Source organism: Sturnira hondurensis, unplaced genomic scaffold (assembly GCF_014824575.4).
Source record: "Sturnira hondurensis isolate 20B ecotype Veracruz unplaced genomic scaffold, ASM1482457v3 Scaffold0017436, whole genome shotgun sequence".
Taxonomy (NCBI): Eukaryota; Metazoa; Chordata; class Mammalia; order Chiroptera; family Phyllostomidae; genus Sturnira; species Sturnira hondurensis.
The window spans coordinates 16836028-16863170 of record NW_028090067.1 but is presented as its reverse complement, the minus strand read 5'-3'; the positions used below and the strand labels follow the sequence as shown (position 1 = coordinate 16863170).

Here is a 27143-nt window from a genome sequence, read left to right as displayed (position 1 = left end):
AGCCCCCCAGGGGTTGAGTCCTTCTCAAGGTCACACTGAGGGAGTATCAGAGTGGAGACAGGCCCAGGTCTTCCAAGCCAGGCACGTGCTGCTGCTGCTGCTGCGGGCTCTCTCCTGGCCGGGCCTCGGTACCAGCCCCAGCAGGGAGCAGGGAAGGCTCCCCCAGACACAGGTTTTGTGTTCTCACATGGCTGCCTCGGCACCGATGCCCAGGGTCAGGGGCTTGAGGGCAGAGGTAGAGTGCTGGGCTGTGATGGAGCCCTGTTCCCTCCCGCTGCTGTCCCCACCACAGCAGTGACCACCTGCTCTGCCTGGACGGAGGGGGTGTGAAAGGCCTGGTCATCATCCAGCTCCTCATTGCCATCGAGAAGGCCTCGGGCATTGCCACCAAGGACCTGTTCGACTGGGTGGCTGGGACCAGCACGGGAGGCATCCTGGCCCTGGCCATTCTGCACAGTGAGGGTGGCCTCCGGATTGGGGGGTGGGGGTGGGGGGGGTCAGGACCTGTCAGCTTCTGGGCTGGCTCGCCTTTACTGAAGTGATATGTCCTTCATGGAGCTGTCTGGGCCTCTCAAGGGGGCATCCACCTTCGGGGGCAGTTGCTGGGGGCGGTTGCATGGGGCGGGCTGGGTCATTGCCTCTGGCCACTGTGCTTAGGCCGGTGCCTCTCCCCACCTCCGACCTCCTTGTTGCTAGGCAAGTCCATGGCCTACATGCGTGGTGTGTACTTCCGCATGAAGGACGAGGTGTTCCGGGGCTCGCGGCCCTACGAATCGGGGCCCCTGGAGGAGTTCCTGAAGCGGGAGTTTGGCGAGCACACCAAGATGACGGACGTCAGGAAGCCAAAGTGAGTTTCGCTTGGTAGGTCACTGGGGCTGTGGCCCCAGCCCAGTGCCCTCTTGGCTGTTCTGGGGCAGAGGCCCCCCCGTCCCGGTCTGATTAAAGCTGGGGAGGGGAGCAGCTTCTTCCCGTGGAAACGAGGGGCTTCTGGAGAACACGGGTGGAAAACACCCCCACCCATATCGGATGTATTTCCACCGGAACAGCTACCCTAGGGGCAGAGGGGGCCCATGCACATTCAGGACTTCTGTGCTGAGCATGGCGGCTCCCCGGATCCGTGTGTGTGCTCGAGCATGCGCACAAGGTGGGGAGGGGGGGCGGAGCAGATGTGAGCAGCAGGCGGCAAGGCTTGCTGTGTGGTTGGGAGACAAGTGTCCTGAAAGAGCGGCAGCCGTGTGAGGAAGGCGCTGTGGGCTCAGTTAAAGAGGTTCCGGAAGAGCCTCCAGCACCCCTACTTGGTAGTGCCCCTGCCCCGGAATTACTTTATTGTCTGTCCTTCCCGTCTTGCCCGTCAGACTGGGAACTCCTGTTTCTTCTGCAGCCCCAGCGCCTCGCACAGCGCCTGCCCCAGAGCCGGCTACTGGGGAGTGTTCATCACTGGCTGTCTGTGGGTGCAAGAGACAGAGGCTGAGGGTGAGAGAAGTGAAGTGTGAGCAAGGCCTAGAGGGCTTGGGAGGGTTTGTTTTTATAATAAAGCCTTTTTTTCCTATTGAAGAATAATATATAGTCTTTTAAGGAGATTTGGAAAATATCATCCAAGACTTACTAATCAAATACGTTGTAAAAACATTTTTGTATATTTTATCCTAGATTTTTTTCTCTTTTTGATGGTGAAATAAAACTTACATTTAGCAAAGGACATAAACCACATCAGTGAGTAAGTAGGAAGCAAATGCTCACATGACCACCTGCCAGAGGTCCAGAAGCCCCTTGACTACATGGCCCGCCCCCGTCACAGCCCCTGCCGTCCTGTGAGGGTAGCCAGATGCTCCCCGGCCGGTGCAGCGGGATTCCCTGGGCCTGTCCCTGGGCCCAGTTGGAGTCGTTTTGTGTGTTCCCTCTCTGACACCTGCTGTGTTTGGGAGCCCGGCCCTGCTGTTGGGTGGGGGTGGGGCTTTGCTTCACCATCCTTCTTGCTCGTCTGACGGCCCAGTTATTTCTCTAAATCCCTCTGATGGCCATGCAGGCAGCTTCTAGGTTGGAGATCTTGCAGACAGAGCTGCAGCGACCCCCGTGGGGCTTGTTTTCTGGTCCACGCAGGTACAGGTCCCCCTGGAGCACGTGCGTGCCTGGGAGTGGGGCTGCTGACTCTCAGGGTGATTGGCCGCCTCACTGAGGTTCTGCCCAACTGTCTTCCAAAGGGCTGGTTTCTGTTTTCACTCCATTTGCCACTTTTCCAGTGTTCTGTTGCTCTCATTTTTGCCAATTGTCTAACATTTTCACCTTTACAGACCTGGGGGGTGTTAGGTGGCTTATCGGTGTGCTTTGAATGTTCGTGTCCCTGATGACTGGGGAGGTCGGAACAGCTTTTCATACCACAGGTTTAAAGGCCCTTTGGATTTCCTCTTCTGTAACGTTCCTGTTCAAGTGTTTTGCCTATTTTGGGCAAAATTGGGTTATGTGATTTGGAGATTATCAGGCTGCTTAATGATCTTTTTTTATTTTTTGAAAACTAGTCCTTTGATGGATATATGGATTTAAAATCTTCTCTCCCGCCCCATGGCTTGTCTTTTTGCTCTCTTTAAGGTGTTTTGTTGGTGAACAGCCGTTCTTAACATTGGAGAATTTACAAATGTTTTCCTTTGTATAGTTTGTTCCTTTTATGTCACGTTTAAGATCCCTTCCTTAACCAAAGGCAGGAAGCCAGTCTCGGGCATCAGGTCAGAAAGCTCTCTACACCTGCCGTGCGCGTTCCGGCCTTCCTTGAACCTGGAACTGCTCTTTGTGGTCGGGGAGACTGGCTTCATGTTTCCCATGTGGACACCAGTCTCCCAGCCCATCTTCTTGGGGCGGGCAGGGGTCCTCACTCCGGTCTCTTTCTGGCTGGATGTCTGTACATAGACTAAGGAGCCCCGATTCTACTGCGTGACACCACGTCCTGACACCCCGGGCAGCAGGACCTCCCACCTTGACCTTCACCTTCCAGAGGATCATAGCTCTTCTCCAAGGCCCTGTGGAGGAGTGGTTAAGGGCCCACACCCTGAAGTCTCCCCTTCTAGAAAAAGGAAACCTGTCTCCTGGGGTTTGCATGTGGAGTGAACAAGTTAATGTCTATAAAGCCCTTGGTACATGCGAGTCTGTATCAAGGTTAGTTGTTGTTGTGTGTGCGACCATGTAAGTGGTGGGATGAAGTAGTCAGGTTCTACAGAAGATCAAGGCCTGGTGGGATTTGGATGGGGCTCTGTTTCCGGGAGATCTGGTGCCGAGGCTGCAGCTTGTCTGGGGAGAACCAGCATCTGAAAACACGGAGCCTCCCGAGTGCAGGTCAGGGCGAGACGCTCCGCTGGAGCCCAGCGTCTTAGCACTGCCGTCCCACAGTTTTACCCAAGGGGCCTTACACGTCTGTCTCCTTTGCTCAAGGCACTGTGTGTGTTTTGTTTTGTGCTATTGTAAATTATACACTTAAAAACATTTCATTTTCTAACTAGCTGGTATTTACAAGTACCATTTTCATTTATTTTAGAATTTTAAGTCGAAAATGCACATAAAATGTACCATCTTAATTATTGTAAGTGTGCAGTTCATAGTGTTCAGTATCTTCTCACTGTTGTGACACTAACCTGGTGACATTTGTCATCCTGCAAAAAGGAAACTCTGTTCCCTTTAAACATCCCCATCCCCTCTCAGCCAGCCCCTGCCTTGCAACTCTGTGTCTCCCTCAGTGTGACTGCTCTAAGCGCCTCCTGCAAGTGGGGTCATACGGTGTTCGTCTCCTTGTGGCAGGCGTGGTGCCCAGGGTCCTCAGCATAGTGCCCTCGAGGCTCGCCCACGTGGTGGCGTGTGTCAGAATCCCCTTCTTTTAAAGGCTGATACCTTCCCGTGGGCAATATACGACCTGTCCATTCATCTCTTGGCAGACGTGTGGGTCTTTCCACCTGTTCACGGTCGAGAATGACCCTGCTGGGCACGGCACACGGCTGTGTGTACAAGTGCCTGTCCGAGTCCCGGTGCCTTTTACAGGCAGAATTCTGATCGGTTCAGTTTGCTCGTATTTTGCTTAGGATTTTGTGTCCATGTTCGTGACTGAGCTTGATTTCATTAGTTCCATGTACCTTTCCTTATCTATAATTCAGTTTCCATATTTTAAATCTACCATGTTTTAAAAAAATCTTATGTGATATTATTGTTTTTGAAGTTGATGTTTCTTTAGGCTCGACTGAGCGGTGTGCTGGTGAACCAGGTCTCTGGGGGAAGCCCTGGTTGGTCTGTATAGGCTTTGCCGATTCCAGTGGCATAGACACTCCCACTGTGGCCGATCTCAAGGCTCCAACAGTTTAGCACCCACTTCGAGATTTAGCAGCAGGTTCCCACAAGCCAGTATGAGCTGGCTCTGGCACAGCACTGGGCGTGTGTGTGCATGCATACGTGTGTATCACTTCTGTGCTCTACACTCTTTCCTGCCTCTCAGGCCCCATCTGTGGCCATGTTCCTTCTGCCTAAAGCACCTTCCTGTGTGGGACTTCCCCGTGGACAGGGTCTGCTGGTGCTGCGTCCCTCGCTAGCAGAATTAGTGGAAAATGGGTTTATTTCACTCTCTTCAGTTGAAACTAGTTTTATTGCAGTCTCATTCTAGCCGGGCACAGAGCTCTAGGTTGGTGATTTTCTTGTGGAGTGGGCACAGTAGCATCCATCCTGTGTCCTTTCCACGTCCACCGTTGCACGTGAAAAGTCAGCTCTGCTCTGACTGTTGCTCTTTTGGAGGCTGTCGGCCTGTTTTCTCTGGACGCCATGACGTGTTTCTCTGTCTCGTGCTCTGCGGTTGGTCGTATCATGACATACCCCGACGTGGATTCCCTCCTGTGCACCCTGCACGGGGATTGTCGGTCTCTGCCGTCCTCGGACCGGCATCTGTCCCCAGCACGGGGAGCCTGGTCGCCCCTGCACAGTTCCTCCTCCCTGCTCCTCTGGAGCTCCCGCCAGACGCAGTTGGAGCTCATCCCTCCTTCGTGTCTCTCAGCTGTGCTCTGCCTTCTGTCGTTTTGCGTCTTTGTGTGGAGTTGTGGGCAATTTCTACTCACCCATTTTTCAGTTCACAAAGTCTCTCTACAGCTTTGTTAGAATTTCTATTTCCCATAGCCACTGAGGTGTTGGTTTTTTCCCCTGTTGGTTTGTTGTTTAATTTCTAGAAGTACTCTGTGGTTCTTCAAATATTCTAGGTCACTACATATAGCTTTCTTTTCCCTGAAGATGTTATATCAAGCTTGTCCATGATGCCTTTGAGCGCTGTAAGAATAACTGTTTTATATTCTTTGAGGATTCAAATGTCTGCACTCTACATAGGTATATTTTACTGTTTATGTTGGTGTTTGCCGGTCCTTATTCATGGTGTCTTATTTCGTGGTGGCCTCACCCCCCTGCACTTTTTAACTGTATGGTGCCCCTTCGTGTTAAAGAAGAATGTGTGCGGACCCTGTGAGGCTGGAGTGAGAGCAGCTGCCCTCAGGGTGTCTTGTGCTGTCTCTTTAAGGTCCCTAGGTACACGCCCACCTAGGGCCACTCTCACAGAATTCTTGACAAGAAGGTTTTGAGACTTACCCTGGCGATGCAAATCGGAAGGAGAGTGAGTTGTGGCTATTCCTTTTCACGGAGTGTTTTTTCCTTTCTTTGTCCAGTGCCAGGGTAACTCCCCTTACACCCTGTCGGGGTGGGACGGGGCAGGTTTGTTTCTGGTCCACCTTGTCCAAGAGTGCAGCCCTTTGAGGTCCCAACCTAATATAGGGAGGGTCTCTCACTAGACCCCCAGCCTTCAGTGGGCGCTGGGGTTCCACTTTGTCCCTCTGGCCCTGTATGGCCATCAAACTGATGGTTACATCGACTGAGTTGGTGTCTGCCGTCAGTTCAGAGCTGTGTCTGTGCCCCGCTTACCTCTCTGGGCTCCTGCTTATCCTCAGAAGTCCCCCAGTGTTCCGTTCCATCTCGTCAGGTCTACGCTTTTAAGTAGATTTTTCAAAAACATTTTTAAAGCATTTAATTTAATTTTTTTATTCAGTGGGAAGATTATTCAAATGACCTTTCCCCAGTACTCCTAGGAATGGAGAACTGGTATTTCTTCCCACGCGGTTTGTGTTCCCTTTCCTTTCTGTCCATCTTTACAGTGTAACAAATGCATTGCCTGTTGCTCTGAACTCCTGGCAAGCTGATTCTGAACGGCTGAGAAGCACTTCAGTGTGCGCTCACTTGCCCTGTTGACCCGGGCCGACTGGCTCGTTCTTTGGTGCAATAAATCACACTGAGGCCTCCTGTGGGAAGCCTTCTCTGTAACCGAGGGCATTCCTTTGGGATGGACTTCCTAGAACGGAACCCCCGGGTTAGACAGCGAGGACCTGGGTGAGAGTCTCCGTGCGTGCTGGTGTCCGAGGGGCCGTGCCGGTCCCTGCTCCCCGAAGCATTCGTGGTGTCTGTACTCAAGCAGGAGTCTTCGTTAACAGGTTATAAACTCACCGGGCGGACAGGATGTTGCAGAGGTTTCAGAGAGCAGATAGGTACACGGTGTTGGGGCCGGTGGTTTCTGAATGAGCAGCGGCATGCTGCGCACGCTGTCCCGGGGCCTTGTTTCCCATGTGACGGTAACTCTTGGCGCTCGGTGCCTGTCGGCGAGAACATAGAGACCCCGACCCGCAGGCAGCAGTTCGGTTACGGCCAGTCGTTTGCTCTGGCAAGTGATGCTGCCCCTGAGACCCTCACGCGTGCCCACCTCCACGAGAGCAGCAGCGTCCCGGGGTGAGTTCCCAGAAGTGGATTGCCTGTGGTGGGAGGGACAGGGACTGCAGCTGTCCTGCCCTGGCCTCTCTCCAGGGTGATGCTGACGGGGACGCTGTCTGACCGGCAGCCAGCTGAGCTCCATCTCTTCCGGAATTACGAGGCTCCAGAGTCGGTCCGGGAGCCTCGCTGCAGCCAGAACGTTAACCTGAAGCCTCCAACTCATCCCTCAGGTTAAAACCGTGTTGGAAGCGACTGTGGAAAGCGATTGGCCTGCAGGGCTGCAGGGTGGTGGGTGGCAGTCATGGGCTTGCCACGGGGCACCGCTAGCCCCCCACCCTCCCACCTGTTGCCCTGAGTTCTTATTGGCTGAGGACAGGCAGAGCCGGGGAGCAGTCAGGCCTCAGACAGGCTAGAGGAGCCCCCGAAGGGCCTCAGCCACACCTGCCTCCCTCCGCGACGGCAGGGCCAGGCAGCGTGGCCTTGTCCAGCCTGTTCCTGCAGCGTGCCCTGCCTTTCCCTCGTCCTGCAGCCTGCACACACTCACACACGCCCACCGTGATCCAAGGAGCTCGTACCAGTCCCTTGTCCCACTGCGTCACCCTCTTCCCCCACCCCCAGAGCAGCTGGTGTGGCAGGCAGCCCGGAGCAGCGGGGCAGCCCCCACCTACTTCCGGCCTATTGGGCGCTTCCTGGATGGTGGGCTGCTGGCCAACAACCCCACGCTGGACGCCATGACGGAGATCCACGAGTACAACCAGGACATGATCCGAAAGGTGAGAGCCCCCTCAGGTTGGAGGGGCCGGACGTGACCGCAGATGGGTCTCCCTGGCACGGCCGTTGGTTTGTGCGTGAAGCAGCAGTTTTATCCCAGCTGGCGCCTGCCTGAGTGGCGGGGTCTGCCCAGAGCACTGTGCCCAGAGGGGCTCCCAGGCCCACTGGGCACTTAGTGGTATGGGGGCCTCTGATTGGGGTCCTGGTGCTGCCCGCCCCTCTCAGCTGCTGAATGGGCTCACCAGCCTGGGGACTGTCAGGAGGCTTCCTCGTGCCTGACCCCGAGTGTGCCATATCCCTGCTGGCCTTGGTCACCACTGGGGTCATCATGAAGTTCTGGGTGCAGCTCCTGGATGGGGAGGCAGGGGCTCTGCCTTTGGAGAGGTGAGCGCCCTCTAGGGGCCACATCAGGCAGGGCAGGCTTCCTGCAGTAGGAGGCTGTGGGATGGGGAAGGGTCGTCTGACATCATCCATCTAAGCTGCCTCCTGTTGTGGATGACGAGCCTGGGTCGGAGTGACCCAACAAGGTCACCCAGCAGGTAGGCAGCAGAGCTTGTTCTGGAGCAAAGAAGGAAGCAGGACAGGCAGGGCTGCTGCCACAGGAGGCCCCGCCACCTCCTCATGCTCCCTGGGACCCCAGTGCTGGACCTGTCATACCCCTGGGAATGGCCCACCAGGGCAAGGTCTCCTCTCACTGCCCCTGTCCTGTCCCCATCAGGGTCAGGGCGACAAGGTGAAGAAACTCTCCCTGGTCGTCTCTCTGGGGACAGGGAGGTCCCCACAGGTCCCTGTCACCTGTGTGGATGTCTTCCGTCCCAGCAACCCCTGGGAACTGGCTAAGACTGTTTTTGGAGCAAAGGAACTGGGCAAAATGGTGGTGGACTGTGTGAGTATGGGCCCCTCAGCCCCAGGATGGTGCCTTCGCCTCTCCCGGTGCCCTGGGTGTCCAGGCGGCTCCCCCAGCCCTCTTTCGCCAGCCCGGGGCGGGGGGTCCCCGACACAGGGTCTCAGCGCCAGCAAAGACCCTTAGGGGCCGCCTCCAGTGAGGTTTTGAATCGCAGCTGTGGGTCCCTTCCTCCACACAGCCCCATGCGGAAGCCCAAAAAATCGGCTGGACGAAAGCTACAGGGGTGGGGAGCCGGGGGGCATGGTGGCCTGTCCCCTCAGTGCCTGCTCACCCCCACCATGCTCAGTGACCTTGAAAGGGCCCTGCTGAGCCACCTGTCAGAGCCGCAGACTGTGTCCCTCCGCTTACACACCTGGGACAGTCACTGCAGCCCAGCAGAGGGGACTTGCCCAGCATCCCTCTGCTGATACGTGGCTGAGCCAGATGGGAACCCAGGGGCCCCAGGCAGGCGCTGTGGCTGTGGCGTGTGCTGTGCGCTCATGGAGGCTGCTTCTCGCCAGTGCACGGATCCAGACGGGCGGGCTGTGGACCGGGCCCGGGCCTGGTGCGAGATGGTCGGCATCCAGTACTTCAGGTGGGGCTCCGCTGGCCTGGCCCTCAGCCCCCTCCCCACTCCCTGGCCCAGCGGGGTCTGACGACCTTCCCCACCCTTGTCCTTGGCACAGACCTCTCCTTTTCCAAATCCTAGCTCCTGTCCCCGACCCAGGCCCAGAGTCCTGGGGTGACCCCTTCTCCTTGACTTGGGCAGATTGAACCCCCAGCTGGGGATGGACATCATGCTGGATGAGGTCAGCGACTCCGTGCTGGTCAACGCCCTCTGGGAGACCGAGGTCTACATTTACGAGCACCGAGAGCAGTTCCAGAAGCTCGTCCAGTTGCTGCTCTCACCGTAGGGCCACCAGGCCCTAGCTCTGTCCACCACCCGACCCCGCTGGGGAGGTGGCTGAGGCCCGAGCACCACACCACTGGGCAGCACTGGGCCAGGCTGCTCTGTCCACAGCCAGGGCCTCGGGGCGCTGGGCTTCTGGCCCGAGGCTGGGGCTGAAGGCCTTTCTCCGGCTCTGTCCCTGCCTTCTGGCACACTCTGCGGCTCCAGGCGTACAAAGCCTGGAGCCTCACTGGGGCCTACTCCCTGGCTGCCAAGGACAACTGACTCTCAGGCCCCTCAACCTCTCGTGTCAAACACTAAGGGCGCCCAGGCGTGCCCCAGCCCTCACCTCTCCCAGGTCCTCTGGGGGAGCAGCTGCCCCGTCCGCCCTCTGCCTTCTCCCCTGTGGGTGGGGCTGGAGGAGCTACAGACACTGGCCATCACCCACCCTATCAGCAGGGACAGCCCACACTCTAGGAGTGGGTGCCTCATTCAACTTTGCTCCTTAGTACATGCCCCGCCACCTGCACCCCTCAGAGCTGCCCTGCCCTTGAGCTTGCTTCAGCTCCCAAAGGTCGCTCCTGAGACTTAAGTTATTCTTCCCGACAGGACTGGTTTATCAGCAGGGCGGGGCTGGCCCATACTGTGAAATAAATGGTTTGATTTCAGTTGCCCCGGGTTGTATGCACTGTGGTGTGAGTGCTCCCTGTGCCCCCGCCTACCAGCTCCCTGCAACCTTGACCTTCAGCCTGACCATGGTCTTCATGTGCCCACTCACATGTCTGCTCTGTTTTCTGGGTTCCTTGGGGCAGAGGTGCCTCCTGTTTCCCCCAGGCCCCCAAAATCAGGCTGGCAAGGGTGTTCAGAGGAAGCAACCAGGCCCACCTGCCCCAGGGTGGGGGGCCAGGGAGATAAGGGGCTCAGGTGGTCTCAGTGAGTGAGCAGGGCCAAGGTTGGCCCCCAGGTCTGTGTGACATTAGAGCTGGTGCTGTCCCCTTGCCAACTTGCAGAGGAGCTGGGCAGGCGCAGTGGGCGTGGGCATGGGCCCTTGAGGTGCAGGTCTGGTCGGAGGGGCTCAGACTAGAGACGAAGCCTGACAAGAGTAGTGACCCACGCGTGTGTTCGGGCTCCAGGGGGGTCTGTTGTGGTGCCCTGGGGGAGGGCGACGACCAGTCCTAGCCCAATTGGGTGGGCAGTGCCCGCTATGGCAGGTGGAAGTTAGGGGTCCCCCCAGAGCCAGGGGTCCCGGCCAGCCTGGCTAAGCCTTTTCCTGGAGGTGGGGGTGACCTGGGAGAGTGGCTCATCCACGCGTGCATGCCGGCCGCGGCTCAGAGGGGTAAATAATTGAAGGGCAGGTCACACGAACCAGCCTGCGTCACAGGATGCCGTCCCTGCGGAGTCCGGTTACGCCCCAGATCCAGATCTCGCTCTGACATCCCTGGCTGGTGAATAATTAAGCTGCCACCCCCTCCGCGGCCGGCCTCCATCTCCAAGTCCCGCTCCTTGGACTCCTGAACTGCCTGCTGAGCAGTGGGCACTGCCTCCGGACCCCAGTGCTCCCTGCCCTGCGAGCACCACCAGCCTCTGCTCAGCACCCGGGTGCAGCCGCCCATGGCCCCCGAGATGGACCAGTTCTACAGGTCCACCATGGCCATCTACAAGGTGAGCGTACCTGCAGCCGGCCTGGGCCCAGAGCGCCCTGTCCCAGGGTGCAGAGCTTGGGCCAGCTTGGGGGGACACAGGGTGAGTGTGGCTGCAGAATGTTCTGGCGAGAAAGACATGGGGCCAGGCTGGACTGAGCACTGGCCACGGTGGGGACTTCTGGGGACAGTCGTTCATCCCATCCCCAACTGAGGCTCCCAGGGAGGGGTTTGTCCGCAGTCTCTGGTGAGCGGCAGGCCTGCTGAGACGCAATCCAACTCGGGGCGAGGCAGGATGGGGCCCGGTGTGGCTGCAGCTGGGAGCAGGGGTCCGCATGGCCAGCTGTCAGCTTCTTCATCTGCCCCTGTGCCTGTCCTTCTCTGTCGTCTGTCGTCTGTCTCTCGTTTCTGAGCCCCTCACTCAACCTTGCTGCTTCACTCCAGGGAGGGTGCTGCCATCCCCACAGACATTTATTGAGCACTGCCTGTATTCAGGACCCTTCCCCATGTAAGCCTCCATCACCCCACCTGTAGAGTTAAAAAATCACCTGGTTGGATAGATGAGAACACTGAGGCCAGAGAGGTCAAACAGCTTGTTCAAGGTCACAGAGGGAGGCAGTGGGGCTGCAGGGATTTGAATTAAGACCAAAGTCCAAGCCCAGAGTTATCTCTGCCACCCAGAGCGCTCTCCCACTGGCCGGGACTTGGGGTGGCCAGGCTCCCAGAGGGCTCTTTCTGAGGAGGGCAAGCTCTTTCCTTGCCCCTGCGGTGACTTCGGACAGTCCATGTGTCCAGCCCAGTGAGACCCGGACTCGGGCCCAGGTTGAGCTGTGCCCAGCTAGAGTCTTGAGACAGACCGTAGGCTTCAGCCCAGTGGGGGGAAGTGGACCCTCTGGGTGCATTGTCTTGGGAATGAGGTCCCACCAGGATAGGTGTGTGAGCCAGATTTGGCCAGGGGTCCGCAGCCGAGAACCAGGCCACGGGGAATGGCCTCAGGCCCAAACAGGACTCCGAGTGACAGTGGGGTTCCAGGTGGGCTCCCTGGGGCCAGGGGTGCCCTGCTCCTGGGGCCCAGGGACTTGCCTCTGGCCATCATTTCTTCTCTTCCCACTTGTCCCCCTCCCCTTGCCCTCGGGGTCCAGAGCATCCTGGAGCAGTTCAACCCCGCCCTGGAGAACCTGGTGTACCTGGGGAACAACTACCTGCGGGCCTTCCATGGTGAGTGCACGGCCACAGACCCCCACCCCGCCCGCTCCGGGCAGACTCACATACCTCCCCCCATGTTCTCTGCACCCCACACTGGACAGCCATTCACCATTTCCCAGCAACCCATCCTCCACCAGGGCTGTGGACAGAGGGTCCCATGCCATCTGTGCTGTGTACAGGCTGGGACCAAGTGCTCTCCAAACCCTCCCTGCCTTCTAGTTCTTCAGGGTCAAAGTCTGCTTCCCCGACCATCAACCAGAGTCCACCCTCACCTGCCCCCACTCTGTGCCCCCGACACCTGCACCCACCCTCCCAATGGGCACACACAGGTGCCTGCACCCCCCACCCCCGGACGGGCCCACGCCACCCCATGTGCGCCTAAGCCAGACCCCACAGTGTTCCCCAGAACACTGTCCTGGTGGAGGGAGGGGCCTGCAGACGGGTGGGGCAGCTGGGAGAGGGCCACACCCATTCCTTCTCCCCATACAGCTCTGTCCGAGGCGGCCGAGGTGTATTTCAACGCCATACAGAAGATTGGGGAGCAGGCCCTGCAGAGTTCCACATCACAGATCCTGGGTAAGGGGCTCCCCCTTCCACCATGCCCCCCATGCCTTTTTGAACCTGGGGTGCTCTCCTCTTGGCCCCCAAGCCCCACCCCAGGCCTCCTACTGTCCAGCTCCAGAGAGATGCTCTGCCTGCCTTCCTGCTGCCTCCCCTGAGGCCCAGGGCTGCCTTGCCCTTCAGCCTTGGGTCCCAGAAGGCATTGCTTTTATAATCTTGCCCTTCCGGGAAGTCTAGCCCTGCCAAAAGCCCAGGCCTTGCAGCCCAGGGCCCGGAGCCCGAGCCCTTCCCCACCACTCCCTGCCCGGCTGGGATAGGTGTTGGGACAGGTGCTGCCCGAGTCCCAGAGCCACATGGGAAATCCCAGGACTCTGGTCCAGAAATACAGCCTCAGGCAGGCCCTTCTGGGAGCTTCTGGCAGGAAGAGGGTGGGCAGGGCAGGCTCCCCTCATGAAACCATTGTTCTTTGGGCCTGTAGGTGAGATCTTGGTGCAGATGTCCGACACCCAGCGACACTTGAACTCTGACTTGGAGGTGGTGGTGAGTATTGGCCTAGGGGGTCACCTGCCCGAGTCCCTTCTCGGGGAGGACTTCGCGACAGTGGCCAGGCCAGGCCCTTGTGGGCACGTTTATCTGCAATGTCTTCTTCCAGCCTCCAGCCATCTGGGAGGCAGGTGCCATTTTCGTCTCCACTTTACAGAGGGGGACACCGAGTCTCAGAGATGCAGCCCCCTGCCCAAGACCTCAGGGTGAGGGAAGGAGCCAGGAGCGAAAGGGCTGTGGCCCCGGTGCCCCTCCCACCTCCAGCCCTGCCTTGCCCTCTCCTGGAGCAGCCATGGGGCTGACCTGTCCTACCCGAGAGAACAGCCCTTTCAGCACCGGCCACCCACAGAACTAAATCCCTGCTCCTCAGGGGAGCAGTTACGGGCCCTGCTGACCTGGCAGCGCCCTGGCGTGCCCCGCATCCCCCAACCACCCAGAAAAGCTGTACCCTCTGGACACAGCCTGGCCTTCCCCGAGCCTGCTGTCATGCTGTCCTCTCAGCCTGAAGCCCTGACCCCTGCACAGTTGCTCCCTCCTCCAGGAAGCCTCCCTGGCTCCTAGGCAGGTTCCATCCTTCCTGCCTCTGGACTCCTGGCAGCTGTGCCCATCTGTTCTTAGCACGTGGCAGATGAGGAAGCAAGCTTTGCAGCCAGAGTGCCCCGTCCACCAGCTACTGGCTTTGTGACCTCAGACAAGCTACATAACCTTTCTGGGCCTCAGTTTACCTGTCTGTGAAATGGAGACAGCTGTAATAACTGCCCTGTAGGATCCTTGGGAGGGTTAGTTGAAATGAATAAGTACACGCCCCTTCACCCTGGCCCCTGGACCCTTTGTGTGTCTCAGCTGTGACAGTTGGAAGTGAAATGTGCCCCTGAATGTGTCCCTGCCTGTGAAATGGAGACAGCTGTAATAACTGCCCTGTAGGATCCTTGGGAGGGTTAGTTGAAATGAATAAGTACACGCCCCTTCACCCTGGCCCCTGGACCCTTTGTGTGTCTCAGCTGTGACAGTTGGAAGTGAAATGTGCCCCCGACTGTGTCCCTGCCATGACTGGGAGTCCTATTGGGACAACAGTCTTCTCTCTGGAGCTCCAGGGCCTGGGGTGGGGACTGGCACCGAGCAGGACTCCGCTGTCTGGGAGGAAAGAATGAGCTCTGAACGGGGGCAGGCTTGGCCAGACGGGAAGGAGAGAGGACCCCCAGCGTGGGCATGAGCATGACATCCCTCGGGCAGCCGTGGGCCAGAGGTCCGGAGCTAGGGCAGAGTGGGGGCAGGGGTGGTGATGTGGGGCCTCAGAAGGTTCTGAAGGAAATTTCAACTAATTATGACCGTGGTTCTCAGGTGTGTGTGAAGGGAACCCTGAAAGTCAGGGTACCCTTTGGAGACCCCATTAAATGCTCAGCGGTTTGTTCACCATGTCAAATGGGGACCAGTTTTAGCAGCAGAAACCGTGTAACCACCCACACACCAGAAAGGCGTCCCTGGGCCTGCCTCCCGGACACCCTGCAGGGCACATGGCACTGAGCCTGGGCCACCTCCGGTGGCGGCCAGGGGCCTCCTGTCCTTGTGTTTGACGGCTCTCCGTGTCACTCGTGGAACCCCTGGGCTGTGCAGGGAGGAGTGTCACCCAGGCCCGCTCTGTAAAAAGAGCTGCCATCTCTGGGCATCAGTGTCTTGGCTGCAACAGCAAAGCAGGGCCCTCGGCCAGAACCCAGAACCGCACTGGCCTGAGCACAGCTGGGGCCGGCCCCCGACTCACTCATTGGGCAGCTGCTGACTGCCTCGTGCCAGGCATGGGCGCTGGGGGCCGTCAGGCAGACAGAAACCCTGCCCCGCCCCAGGATGGAGCCAGGCCAGACCCCAGGCTCGGCCATGCCGTGTGTAGGCGGCAGGTGAGATGCAAAATAGGCCCCAGAGGAAACAGAGCAGGGAAGGGGATAGGAAGGGCTGGACGGGCGTAATTTTTTTTAAGTCCTCACTGAGGAAATGTTTATTGATTTTAGAGGGAGAGGGGAGAGAAACATCATTATGAGAGAGAAACATTGATCGGTTGTACGTGCCCTGACCGGGGATCTAACCTGCAGCCTAGATGTGTGCCCTGGACAGGGATCGGACCCACAACCTTTTGGTGTTGGGGCGACGTGCCACCAGCTGAGCCTCCCGGCCAGGGTAGGAACGCGCTTTTCCGCAGATACTCGGGCGGCATCACTAGAAAGGTGACGCTGGGAGAAGGGCCGGAAGGAGGCGAGGAGGAGCCAGGCGGACTCACGGGGAAGCGCATTCTGCACAGAGGGAATGGCATGTGGAAGGGCGTGAGGGGGCCGTGTGCTGGAGTGGAGACAGCGAGGGCGAGCGTGGAGCAGACGACCAGCCACCAGCAGGGGCCTCTCCGCCTGGGAAGGGGGATCGTTAGGGGGTGCTGGGCAAAAGCGGGGCAGCACCTCACTCGGGTTTGGGTTTTTAGTGCAAACTGACATGCAGGTCCTAAAGCGTTCGCTGAACATGTTAGACCTTAATGGACCACAGTCAGGCAAACCCACCCGTGCACCCACCACCCAGGCCAAGAACTTTGCAGCCTCCCCAGCAACCCCTCCATGTGCCCCCATCAAAACCACAGCCCCTCCCTCCCAAAGTGACCACAGGTGTGGCATGTCCTGTGTTCCTGTGTCGTTGATCAAAGCACGCGTCCCTACACACTAGATTTTGGTCTTGTTCTTTTTTTAAATATGTATTTGAATCTCTTAATCTACTGATCCCCCTCCACCCCCTCCAACTCTTTCCTTATGTCTCATCTGTCGATTGAAGGCCCTGGGCCCAGCTGATGGTCGGTGTCCGCCGTCTGGAACTTGCTGGTCACACCCTCCTGGTGCAGCCTCGCTTGTGCCCCTGGCCTCCGGCTCCAGAGGCCCGATTGACTCAGGTCCCGTCTCGCTTGTGCCCCTGGCCTCCGGCTCCAGAGGCCCGATTGACTCAGGTCCCGTCCCTCTGGTGAAACTGAGGGGGGACGGGTGCCGGGTCACCCATCGGGAGGCACGTCCCACCCACTGCCGTGTGCAGCCATAGAGGCTCAGCGTGTGCAGACGCAGTCACACGCTGGGAGTCAGGGAACACTGCTGCTCCGATGCCCCTTCACTCCCAATGGGGATGTTTCCGGAGGAGTCTCTTCTCCTTATCCGCCGCCTGTTACCCAGTGACCCGATTCACATGGGGAAGGCGAGTAAGAGCCAGCGCCTCCCTTTCCTGTCCTGTCACCTCTGGAGGTGACCAATTAGCTCTCCTTTTTTTTTTTTTTAATTTTATTTATTTATCTTTAGAGGGGAAGGAGAGAGGGAGAGAGACATCAATGTATGGTTGTCTTTTGCGCGTCCCCTGCTGGGAGTTGGCCTGCAGGGAACTGGCCTGCAACCCAGGCATGTGCCCTGACTGGGAATTGAACCGCGATCCTCTGGTTCGCAGGCCTGTGCTCAATCCACTGAGCTACGCCAGCCAGGGCTTAGCTCTCCTTTTTTAACTAGCACAATTATTGTGGTATGCTGTGGTGTCCTCGGTATCATAGACTTAAACCTGTTTGATGTGCTTCGGTCTTTGACAGTTACTGTCTTTATTTGAAGTGGGGAATGTCCTCTGTTTGGGCAGTGAAGCCTCTTCAGTCGGCTCCCGACCCCATTTGGTGCGACGCTGGCAGTTCTGACTTCCTGGCTGCCCCACCTGATGAGACGGCCCCTCCTCACCCAGGGCCTCTCCTGAGTCTGGGCGCCAGGCGCCAGGCGCTGATGGCGCGGCTGTTTCTGGGTCTTTTCAGTGGCCAGTGCTGTGCATACACACAGGCGTGCATGTGTGCAATACACGTGCATTCACACTCACGTAGGCACACATGTCTGCACACATTGTGGATACATGATGATATGTGCCATGTATTTAAAGATAAAGTACTTACAAGTCCATACTCATACTTCCAACTCACATGCAGCCTCACAGGGTCTTCGCTTCACCCTTCCGTGTTACACCAGGGTCTTCGGTCCACGTGAAGAACCCTCACTCTCCGAGACAGAGAGGGAAATAGTCAGAATAGCCCATGTTCTCCACTGGCCATACCCCCATCACACCAGAATCGTCTCTGGGTGAGGATTAACTCACCCACTCCACCAGCTCCTGTGTGCTTTTCAGAAACAGCTCACATTTGTTTTGCATTTGCTCTCCCTGTGCGTGGCCCTCCTTTGAAGTCGTTGTGCTGTGTCTCCTCGGCCAGAGTGCAGAGCTGTCACACGCCTTGTCGCCCCCTGGAGCGCTCGCCAGCCTCCGTTTACAGGCGGCTGCATCTTTAATGTCCAGCGCCTGTCGCTGTCCTGCGGGAAGCTTGCTCTCCAGGAGCCCCGCGGAAGGGCTCGCGTGAGCAGCGCTCTCTGGGTGCGGCGTGGTGCTCAGTTACGCCGGGAGCCCGTTCTGTTGGGTCTAAAATCCTTGGCTCGGCCTGCCTTCCTCCCTTACTTGTTCTTTCCCTCCCTCCTTCCTTCCTTCTCTTTCTTTGGTGTCTGATGATCTTAAATATGATTCTCTTCTAACATTGAACATTGCTTTTCCGAAGTCTATTTATTTTTCCATTGTAGATCACTTGTTGTTGGTTTCGTCTAGATGCCCAACAGACTTCTCTTTCCTTCTTTTTCTCAGCTCAAGTAATTCTCCCAGGGTCTGCTCTGATATTGGTCAGGGTGGGTCAGTCTTCTCAGTTATGTGGTGCACTCTTTCAAAATGTAATTTCCAGTCTTTTGTTTTTAGTTTCAGAAGAAGTTCTTTTGAATTACAGTTTGTAGAATTTTTTGTTCCCTTTTTTGTATTTCTTCTTCAAAACTATTATCTGTATATTTAATCTTCGTAGCCTATTTTTAATATGTCCCTTCCTCTTGGTTATTTCTACTTTTTTCCTTATTTCTTTTTTCTTCCTCTACTTCTAAATATTATGATTGATATCTGGAGTGAGAACGGAGAACATAATAGGAGGCCCGTCATACATAGGTAGGTGTAGACAGAGAGACAGATGTGTAGATAAACAGATGAGGGTTGGTGTGACAGACACACAAATCCACTTCACTAGGATATAAGTCACATACCATAAAAGTCACCCTTTCAAAGCGTGCAATTCAGAGGTTTTCGGTATGGTCACAGTTTTAAAACTATCTCACTCTAATTTTAGCACATTTTCATTGTCCTCACCCCCCAAAATAATCTCTTCCTATTTCTTTGTTTCTTTATTTAGATTTTTTTTTTATTTTACACTTCTCCCGAGGCATTCTCTATTGTGCTATTACTTTGTTGTGTGTTGCCTTCATTATGAAACTTATGTTTTTCTTTTTAAATGTCTAATTCTCACCCTGGCTGGTGTGGTTCAGTGGATTGAGCACGGGCCGGCAAACCAAAGGGTCACCTGTTCGATTCCCAGTCAGGGCACATGCCTGGGTTGTGGGCCAGGTCCCCAGTTGGGAATGTGCAAGAGGCAACCACACATTGATGTTTCTCTTCCTTTCTTCTTCCCTTGCTCCCCCTTTCTCTAAAAATACATAAGTAAAATCTTTAAAAAGTAAACTTCTAATTCCCTCTTGAATTGTCATCCATTTCTGAGCTTTTCTAAATCATACCCATGTTGTCCCTTCCCAGCCCTGCCTCATGTTCTTAATGCCTGTTGCGTGGGCCGACGCCTCTGCTACACCACCATGGTCTCCAGGGATGTCCTCACAGTCACTTCCTGTTGGACTCAACATCAGAGGTTTTCTTTTCCTCGTTTTTATGTGAAATTAGTTTTTTTAAATATATTTCATTGATTATACCATTACAGTTGTTCTATTCCCCCCCTTCATTCCCCTCCACCCACATACTCCCTCCCCCACCATTCTCCCCCCCTTAGTTTATAACCATGTGTCTCAAGTTCCTTAGATTCTATATTTCCCCCACTATTCTTGCCCTCCCCCCTATCTATTTTCTACCTACCGTCTATGCTATTTTCTGTACCTTCTCCCCCCTTCTCCTCCTCCCACTCCCCTGTTGCTAACCCTCCATGTGTTCTTCATTTCTATGGTTCCACTCCTGATCTAGCTGTCCTCTTGGCTTGCTTTTGTTTTAGGTGTGGTTGTTAATAACTGTGAGTTTGCTGCCCTTTCACTGTTCATATTTTTCGTCTTTTTCTTATATAAGTCCCTTTAGCATTTCATATAATAAGGGCTTGGTGATGATGAACTCCTTGAACTTGACCTTATCCGAGAAGCACTTTATCTGTCCTTCCATTCTAAATGAAGGTTTTGCTGGATAAAGCAATCTTGGCTGTAGGTCTTTGGATTTCATGACTTGGAATACTTCTTTCCAGCCCCTTCTTGCCTGGAAGGTCTCTTTTGAGAAATCAACTGACAGTCTGATGGGTACTCCTTTGTAGGTGACTGTCCCCTTATCTCTTGCTGCTTCTAGGATTCTCTCCTTCATTTTCATCTTGGCTAATGTAATTATGATGTGCCTTGGTGTGTTCCTTCTTGGGTCTAAGTTCTTTGGGACTCTCTGGGCTTCCTGGATTTCCTGGAAGTCTATTTCCTTTGCCAGACTGGGGAAGCTCTCCTTTATTATTTGTTCAAATACGTTTTCCACTCGTGGCTGTTTCTTTCCCCCTTCTGGTACCCCTATAATGCAGATGTTGGAACGTTTCAAGATGTCCTGGAGGTTCCTAAGCCTCTCCTCATTTTTTTGAATTCTCATTTCTTCATTCCTTTCTTGTGGGATGTTTCGTTCTTCCTTCTGGTCCATTCCATTGATTTGAGTCCCAGTTTCCTTTCCATCACTATTGGATTCCTGTGCATCTCCCTTCATTTCAATTAGTTTAGCCTTCATATGTTCCTCTAATTTGTGACTATAATCAACCAGTTCTGTTAGCATCCTGATAAACAGTGTCTTGAATTGTGCTTCTGAGAGGCTGGCAATTTCTCGGTCGCTGAGAGTTATGGGCTCTGGGACTTTGAGTTCTTCTTGCGCCATCTTTTGGGCTGTTCATGCCTGTTATGTAGCAGGAGCAGGATCGGAGCCCTAGGTGTTCACCAGAGCAGGGCAACTAAGTCGCTGGGTTGTGACACTGTATGTGGGGGCGGGGTCAAAGAGGAGCAATGGTGTCCCGTCTGCCATCTCCCACCGCGGCCCCCACAGGTGCGGCAGCTGCCACGGTCACCGGGCCCACACCTTTCGTCCCACTGCAGGCGAGTGCGCCATTGCCGTCAGCCCTCGCCCGCTGGGGCCTGCGTGGTCCGTCTCACTGTGCGTGAATGTGCGACTGTGGTCAGTCTGCCCCACACCTTGACTGGGTCCGGGCCATTTGCGCGCCTAGGTTGGGGGATCTGTCCTGCCCGACCCTGCTCCGCTGCTGGCTCCGCCCCTCTTATCGTCCCTGTTGAACGGTTCGTTGTTGTCGGACTTCCGTATAATTCAATTTTCTGTCCTTTGGTTGTGTCTTTGTTCTCCAAACCTTTGTTGTATTCAAACTTGGTTGTGGGAGAAGGCACAGTGTTTCCACCTATGCCTCCATCTTGGCGGAAGTCCCCGTGAAATTAGTTTTTATAAAGGGAAAGTTTTTGTACAATAAAACGCCCCGTTCCTTCGTGTTGATTTTGGTAAGTTTTGACCTGGTGCTCACGCCATGCGGCCACCCAGACAACTTCTCAGTCAGCCCGGAGAGTTCCCTGGCGCCCTTTTCTGTCCTTTTTCACCTGAGATGCCACGGTCTCGTTTCTGTCTCTAGAGACGGGTCTAGCCTGTTGTAGAACGTGGCGGGAGCGAATTTGCACGGTACGCATTTCCCTGCGTCCTGCCGCACTCGCTCAGCACTGTGCCTGCACGTGCAACGTGCGGTGTCGCGTGTGCAGCGCTGTGTGGTGTACATCCGCTGCACGTGCCACTGTGTGAATAGGCTGCCGCTCGTCTGCCCACTTCTCTGTCGCGGCCATGGGGCTCCTCCCGTCGGGGTTGTGAGAAACAGGCCCGCTGTGGACATTCTCGTACAAGTCTTTTGTGGGTGCACAGCTTCGTTTCTGTGCGGCGAGTGCCTGGGAGTGGCAACCGTGGGTCAGCGGCCGACGCATGTTCAGCTTGGTGAGAAACCACCGGAGAGCTCTCCGAAGGCCTGGCCCTCCTCTGTGCGCAGGGCCTGAGGGCCCTGTCGCCCTACTGTGTCCTTGCCCACGTTCGCCACTGCTGGTCCATCTGTTCCAGCAGTTCTCACGGGTGCTGGTGGTAGGCTTCACCCACTGTGTTGTGTTTTGCGTGTCCTGATCACTGATGGCTTTTAGTGGTCTTACTGGACGCTGGTATAGCTTTTTCATGAGGTGTTTGTTTAATCTTTTTGTCAGGTTACTATTGTCGACGGTGATATGTTAAAATTTCTATGAAGCCCAATTTGGCAGTTTTCTTAAAAAATGGTTTGGGCTTGTCTCCTACCCAAGAAATTTTCGCCTACCCCCACTACAGAGATGTTTTCCCAGGTTTTCTTGCAGAAGCTCTGTACCCTGGCCTTTACCCACATTTCTAGGATCCAGCACAGATTTACTTTTGTGTGTGACGTGAGGAGGGTCAGGGGTTGCTCTCCCCGTACAGGCCTTCAGCTGCTCCAGAACCTTTAGAAAGACTTCCCTTCCCCTGTTCCCTGGATTTGGCGTCTCGGTCAAAAACCGATTTGTCTCATGTGTGTAGGTCTGTTTGTGAACTCTCTACCTTGCTCCATCGATTTCTTTGTCTATCCATTGCCAATACCACACTGTTAATTACTGTAACTTTATAGTAAGTCTTGCAGTCAAGTAGTCTAAGAATTTTGTTCTTCTCTTTCAGATTGCCCAGTCCATTCAAGATCCTTTGCGTTTTCCGTATAAGTTAGACAGCTTGTTAATTTCTCGAAACGCCTGCTGGGATTTTCAGAGGGATTGTATCAGTCTGTGAGCAGTGGTCATCTCAACAGTAGCAAGTCTTCTGACCCCTGAACACGGCACACCTCCCCGTTTGTTTATTTTTCACAGCAGTGTTTCCTCAAGTTCCGTGTAGCAGTCTCACGTATCTTTCGGCAGATTTATTTTCAGGTGCCCGGTGTTTCTGAAGCCATCTGTAAGCGGCGTTGTAAAACGTCACTTCTCACTTGTGCGTTGTCCGGCCTGCTCTTCAGAGGGGTCGCTGTGGCTTCTGTGCTGAGAATCAGATAGCAGCAGAGGACAAGCTCGAGGCAGCTGCGAGTAGCCTGGCAGGCGTGGGGGGCTTGGCAAAGGGGCTGCAGGGGGGCTGCTGGTGAGAAGAGAGCAGACCGCCTGTGGAACCAGGAAGACTTTGATGGATCGGATGTCTGTTGCAAAAGAAAGAGGAAAGTCCGGGTAACCCCAGGGTTTTAATCTGACCACCTAGAAAGGTGGAGTTGCCATTAGCCGAGGTGGGAAACCTGGATGTGGAGCCGTGCGGTGGGTAGAGGGGAGGTCAGAGGTCAGTGTTGGACACGATGAGTATGAGATGGTGACCAGAAAACCAGGTGGAGAGTGGAATCCTCGGCTGTGAGATTGGAGAGGCTGAGTGTGGGGGCCAGGCGAGGCCTGGGGCCACGTGTGGGAGTCGTGAGTACGCCAGAGGGAAGGTGGAGAGCTCAGGGGGGAGGCCCAGGGCCTAAGCTCTGGGTCAGCTCAGACAGGGAGGTGAGGGGGCATCAGCAAAGGACGGAGAAGATGCAGCCAGAGGGTGGGGGGTACGAGGAACACTGGGGGACGGTGCTGGGCTGGCTGAGGGAAGGGGGCTTGATGGTCGCCGTGTCCGGGGATGGCGACAGGCGGCGAGTCTCGAGAACGGACTTAGCCACGTGGAGCCTCCGTGATTGGGACGGTAGCGTGTCTGTTGGCACAGTGGGGCATAGCCTGAGTGGGGCAACCCAAGACCTAACGAGAAGAGGGGTCGGGGTTGGCGCACAGAGGCAGCTCGTTCAGGGGGATTTCCTGTAGGGACGGCGGAAGGCATTTTGGAGTTGCTGGGGTAACTCCACACATACAGTGTAGGGCGTGCAGTGCCTGTTTTCACCCGTGGAACTGCCCTCAGCTTCTGCACAAAGGGCTTAGAGGACAAGCTAAGTGAAGTGTGCGCCGGGAGGCGGAGCCAGGGAGGGTGGGTTTGTCCTGACCTGCAGGGCCTTCCTCAGCCTGCCCTGGGGCTCGTGACTTCCTTATTCCAGAAGCCACCTGCTAATTATTGACAGTCCCTCCACAGCAGGAGCTCAGAGTCCACTTCCAGCGTCGTCCCCTTAATGCCCAACTTCTTAGGAGCCTGCTGAGGACTTTCCATGAACTCAGAGGTGCCTGGGCCCGCCCCATTGGGGCCGCCTGGGTCTGCATCCGCTCCCTGTCTGCAGTCGCAGCCGGGCTGTGGCAGTGGGGAGCGTTGGAATCCCGCTGCCCTGCTGTAACGCGCAGTTCCATGGTGGGTCGAAGGTCAGACAGGACCGGAAGTCAGAGTGACGTCCCTAAGGGAAGGCAGCTAGCTCAACAGTAGTCTTTCCCGGCAAGAGGACTAGGAGGAGGCAGACAGAGGAACGGGGTTGGGGGAAGCACTCAGCTGGTCGGCTGCCAGTAGTCTAGGGTCGCTGGCAAAGCCTCCTGCAGCTGGGCCTCCCAGGGCCCGCAGCTGGGCCAGCTGTCACCCCTGCCTGCCCTGCCCACCTTCGTGACAGCCCCACTTCCCCCTCCTCATCTCAGCAGGCCAGCTCCACAGTAATGCAGGCGTTGCGGGCACATCCATGCAGTTGACTTTGTGTCCTTTAGACGTTCTCTGTGTCCTCCAGAGTGGTTCGGCTCTGTCCCTCCAGGCACCAGCCACCCTCTGTATTTGTGCTCAGGTGACTGATGTGCCTAGGCTTTGATGGCCTGCGCCAGCCCTGTGGCTCCCAGGTGCCTCGTTGTTTCTGTCGGACAGTTTGGAAGGAGCCCACGTTCTGTGTTCAGGCAGAAGTCGAACTGTGTCTTCAGTGGGAGGCTGGCCCTGGGGGGTGGGGCTTCTCCTTGCTGGGAGGCATGGCCAGTCCTGGGGAGACCACACTCAAGCTCCCTGAGAGACCAGCAGTTACAAGGCTTCAGAAACAATTGTTGGGAAAAAAACTACACGTACTAGTTCTCTCTGCATCTGCGGGATCACCAGCACTCCTTTCCTGGGCGATGCCTGAGCCTCCAGGGCAGAGCTCCCAGAGGACAGCGTGGGGACCCCCGGCTGGGGTAGGGCCCGAGCAGAGGTGGAGGGTCCCCAGAGGTGGACGTGGCAGTGGGGTGAGAGATGCTCCCTGTGCAACCTGAACTCACGGGCAGAGGGCAGCTGGAAGGACTTACAATGCAGAGTGACCCAGGGAATGCCAATGGGGGCACACAGGGAATGGGATGAAGCTGCCCAGGTGACCACCGAGGCCCATGGAGTCAAAGCTCATCAGGTTCATAAGGCTGGACCTTAGAGGGCATCTCGCCAAGACTTCACTTACAGATGGGGAAACTGAGGCCCAAAGAGGGGCAGCAATTTGTCCAAAGTCACAAAGCAAATCGGAGACACAGCCAGAACCAGGACCTGGCTCCCCTAAGACTGAGCTCAGTGGCCTTCCCCGGCGTCCTGGTCCCCCAGATGGTACCCCCCCCACCTGCCATGGGAACATGCTGCCCCAGAGCTAATGCCCCCACAGTTTGGAACTCTTTTGTGGGCCCAGCCCTGCCCACGGTTCCAGGGACACAGAGATGGGTCAGACTGGGCTCATGATCACCGCACTCAGGGCTCATACAAAGGGGCCGAGCAGGGGCCCAGTAGAAAATCCTGCCCTGTGGCCTGAGGGGTGGACAGTGAGCACACGTGTGCACACTCTAGAAACCAGACAACTGAGCAAGGACCCAGCCTGGGGAGGCCGGGCCGGTGGGTGCTTGAGGATGGCGGGAATCTGGGCACAGAGTGGCATCACCAAAGCACAGAGACTGAGTGTGAGAACCAGAGGCCACTGGCACAGTCACTGAGGGTGTCTCAAGTGAGGTTCTGCACTGCTTTGCATGGTTAACCGTTTAATCTTTCCTTCAACCAGGTGCTCTTATTTTGCTTGTTTCTCTGGTGATTGGGCAGGTCCCTGGTGCATTAGCATATGGTGGGCACTGTATTCACATGGGCAGTGCAAGGGATGCTGGGTCTGAGAAGGGCCGCCCTGATCACCCCTGCCCTGCGCTCCCTGCAGGTGCAGACATTCCATGGAGACCTGCTGCAGCACATGGAGAAGAACACCAAGCTGGACATGCAGTTCATCAAAGTGAGTCTGGCCACCCCACCGGGCCCCCCACCCGTCATAGGCAGGCCACCTCTTCCTGTTTGACACTGGCACATAGAGGTCAACACTGGGCACTGGCCGGCCCCAGGTTATGGACACGTGCCTGGCTGAGCCCCCCTGCTCCTGTCTGTCGCTCTAACCCATGGGCCAGGTATCTCCAGCTTCTGACGTGGGGGTTCCCTCCTCTTCCTGCCCCACCCAAGGACAGCCGCCAGCACTACGAGATCGAGTACCGCCACCGAGCTGCCAATTTGGAGAAGTGCATGTCCGAGCTGTGGCGCATGGAGCGGAAGAGGGACAAGAACGTGCGGGAGATGAAGGTGCGAGGGCAGGGACGTGACAGGCCTTGGGGAGGGGCCCTCCGGCACCCCCTGAGCTCCTGCAGCCAGCACCTGGAGGGTGGGAGTCACTGATCTCAGGGACACCGAGCAGGGCTCCTTCCCTGTCACTCCCAGCCCTCCCCAGGCGCCCCAGGCCCCCTCCAAAACCCTAGCACCTCTCTTGCTTCCCCACTTCACTGGGCGAACAGGAGACCCTCAGTCATGTGCTCCTGAACCTGGTAGCAAAGGGAGGGGCCCTCCCGCAGTCCCAACATCCTCCCCCGCCCTGCAGCCCAGGCTGTGCCATCCTGCCCACTGGTCTCAGCCCTCCTCCCTCCCGCCCATCCGTCTCCCATCCCTCTCCCATCCCTGGCCTCTGTCTCTGAGACCTCCGTGTCCCTCCCTCTCTTCTCTTCTGGCTGCTTCAGTAAGCCCAAGTCTCTTTTCAGAACCTTCCCTCCCAAGTGTGGGCAGGGGGTAGTGTTATAAAGCAACTCATTTGCACTTTCATTAAACCAACCTCCCTGGGTCCCACCTCTGGGCTGGGCCCGGAGCTGGGTGCTGGGGACAAAGGGATGGCTCGCACACCACCAGTCCTGCCTGGCGGGGGACACAGCCAAGCTCATGAGGATGAAGCTGCCCATGAGACGGCAGGCCTGGGAGCCAGGACAGCCTAGGTGTTCTGGGGAGGCCTCCAGGAGGAGGTGGCTAGGTCAGGAAGCAAGGGAAGGCTGCGGCCCACGCCCTGCCTCCAGCCAGACCCCCTGTTCCCAGGAGAGCGTAAACCGGCTGCACGCGCAGATGCAGGCCTTCGTGTCCGAGAGCCAGCGGGCGGCTGAGCTGGAAGAGAGGCGGCGCTACCGGTTCCTGGCTGAGAAGCACCTGCTGCTCTCCAACACCTTCCTGCAGTTTTTCGGTCGGGTGAGCAGGGGTGGGGCGGCGGGGGAGCCCCTGGGGCTGAGCGTGTGGTGTGGGAGCCTACCAGGGATTTCCCTGCTTCCCTCCTCTTCCTTCTTCCTTCCTATTTACTTACATTCCATCTATTTCTTGGTTTATTCATTTCTGTGCTTATTTATATCATCAGATGGTCATTATTTATTCACTCATGATTTTGTTTATTCTCACGTTCAGTCACTAACTTGTGCACTTGTCCATTCTTGCTTGTGTGCCCTCACCATTCAGAAATTCATTGAGTCATCGGTTCACTCAGTTATTGTTGGTTCATTTTTCCTGTAATTTA

General features: G+C 56.3%; 2 protein-coding genes across 6 annotated transcripts in view; both read left to right on the top strand.

Moving 5' to 3' along the window:
- Positions 1 to 9980, top strand: part of PLA2G6 (phospholipase A2 group VI) — a 58849-nt gene extending 48869 nt beyond the window's left edge. For all 4 annotated transcript variants that reach the window (XM_037067857.1, XM_037067858.1, XM_037067859.1 and 1 more), the window contains 7 exons: positions 293 to 456; positions 697 to 847; positions 6856 to 6992; positions 7381 to 7535; positions 8252 to 8419; positions 8941 to 9014; positions 9189 to 9980. In XM_037067857.1, the coding sequence (XP_036923752.1) occupies positions 293 to 456; positions 697 to 847; positions 6856 to 6992; positions 7381 to 7535; positions 8252 to 8419; positions 8941 to 9014; positions 9189 to 9333 (994 nt within the window). In that variant the 3' untranslated portion in view covers positions 9334 to 9980. The remainder of the gene's footprint in view (positions 1 to 292; positions 457 to 696; positions 848 to 6855; positions 6993 to 7380; positions 7536 to 8251; positions 8420 to 8940; positions 9015 to 9188) is intronic.
- A 72-nt stretch (positions 9981 to 10052) lies between these two features.
- The window catches only part of BAIAP2L2 (BAR/IMD domain containing adaptor protein 2 like 2), a 28205-nt gene continuing 11114 nt past the window's right edge, over positions 10053 to 27143 (top strand). The window contains exons 1-7 of one of the 2 annotated variants that reach the window (XM_037067861.1): positions 10053 to 10970; positions 12091 to 12166; positions 12644 to 12730; positions 13194 to 13255; positions 25494 to 25565; positions 25787 to 25903; positions 26678 to 26824. In XM_037067861.1, the coding sequence (XP_036923756.1) occupies positions 10920 to 10970; positions 12091 to 12166; positions 12644 to 12730; positions 13194 to 13255; positions 25494 to 25565; positions 25787 to 25903; positions 26678 to 26824 (612 nt within the window). In that variant the 5' untranslated portion in view covers positions 10053 to 10919. The remainder of the gene's footprint in view (positions 10971 to 12090; positions 12167 to 12643; positions 12731 to 13193; positions 13256 to 25493; positions 25566 to 25786; positions 25904 to 26677; positions 26825 to 27143) is intronic. The other variant, XM_037067862.1, reaches the window with a different exon arrangement.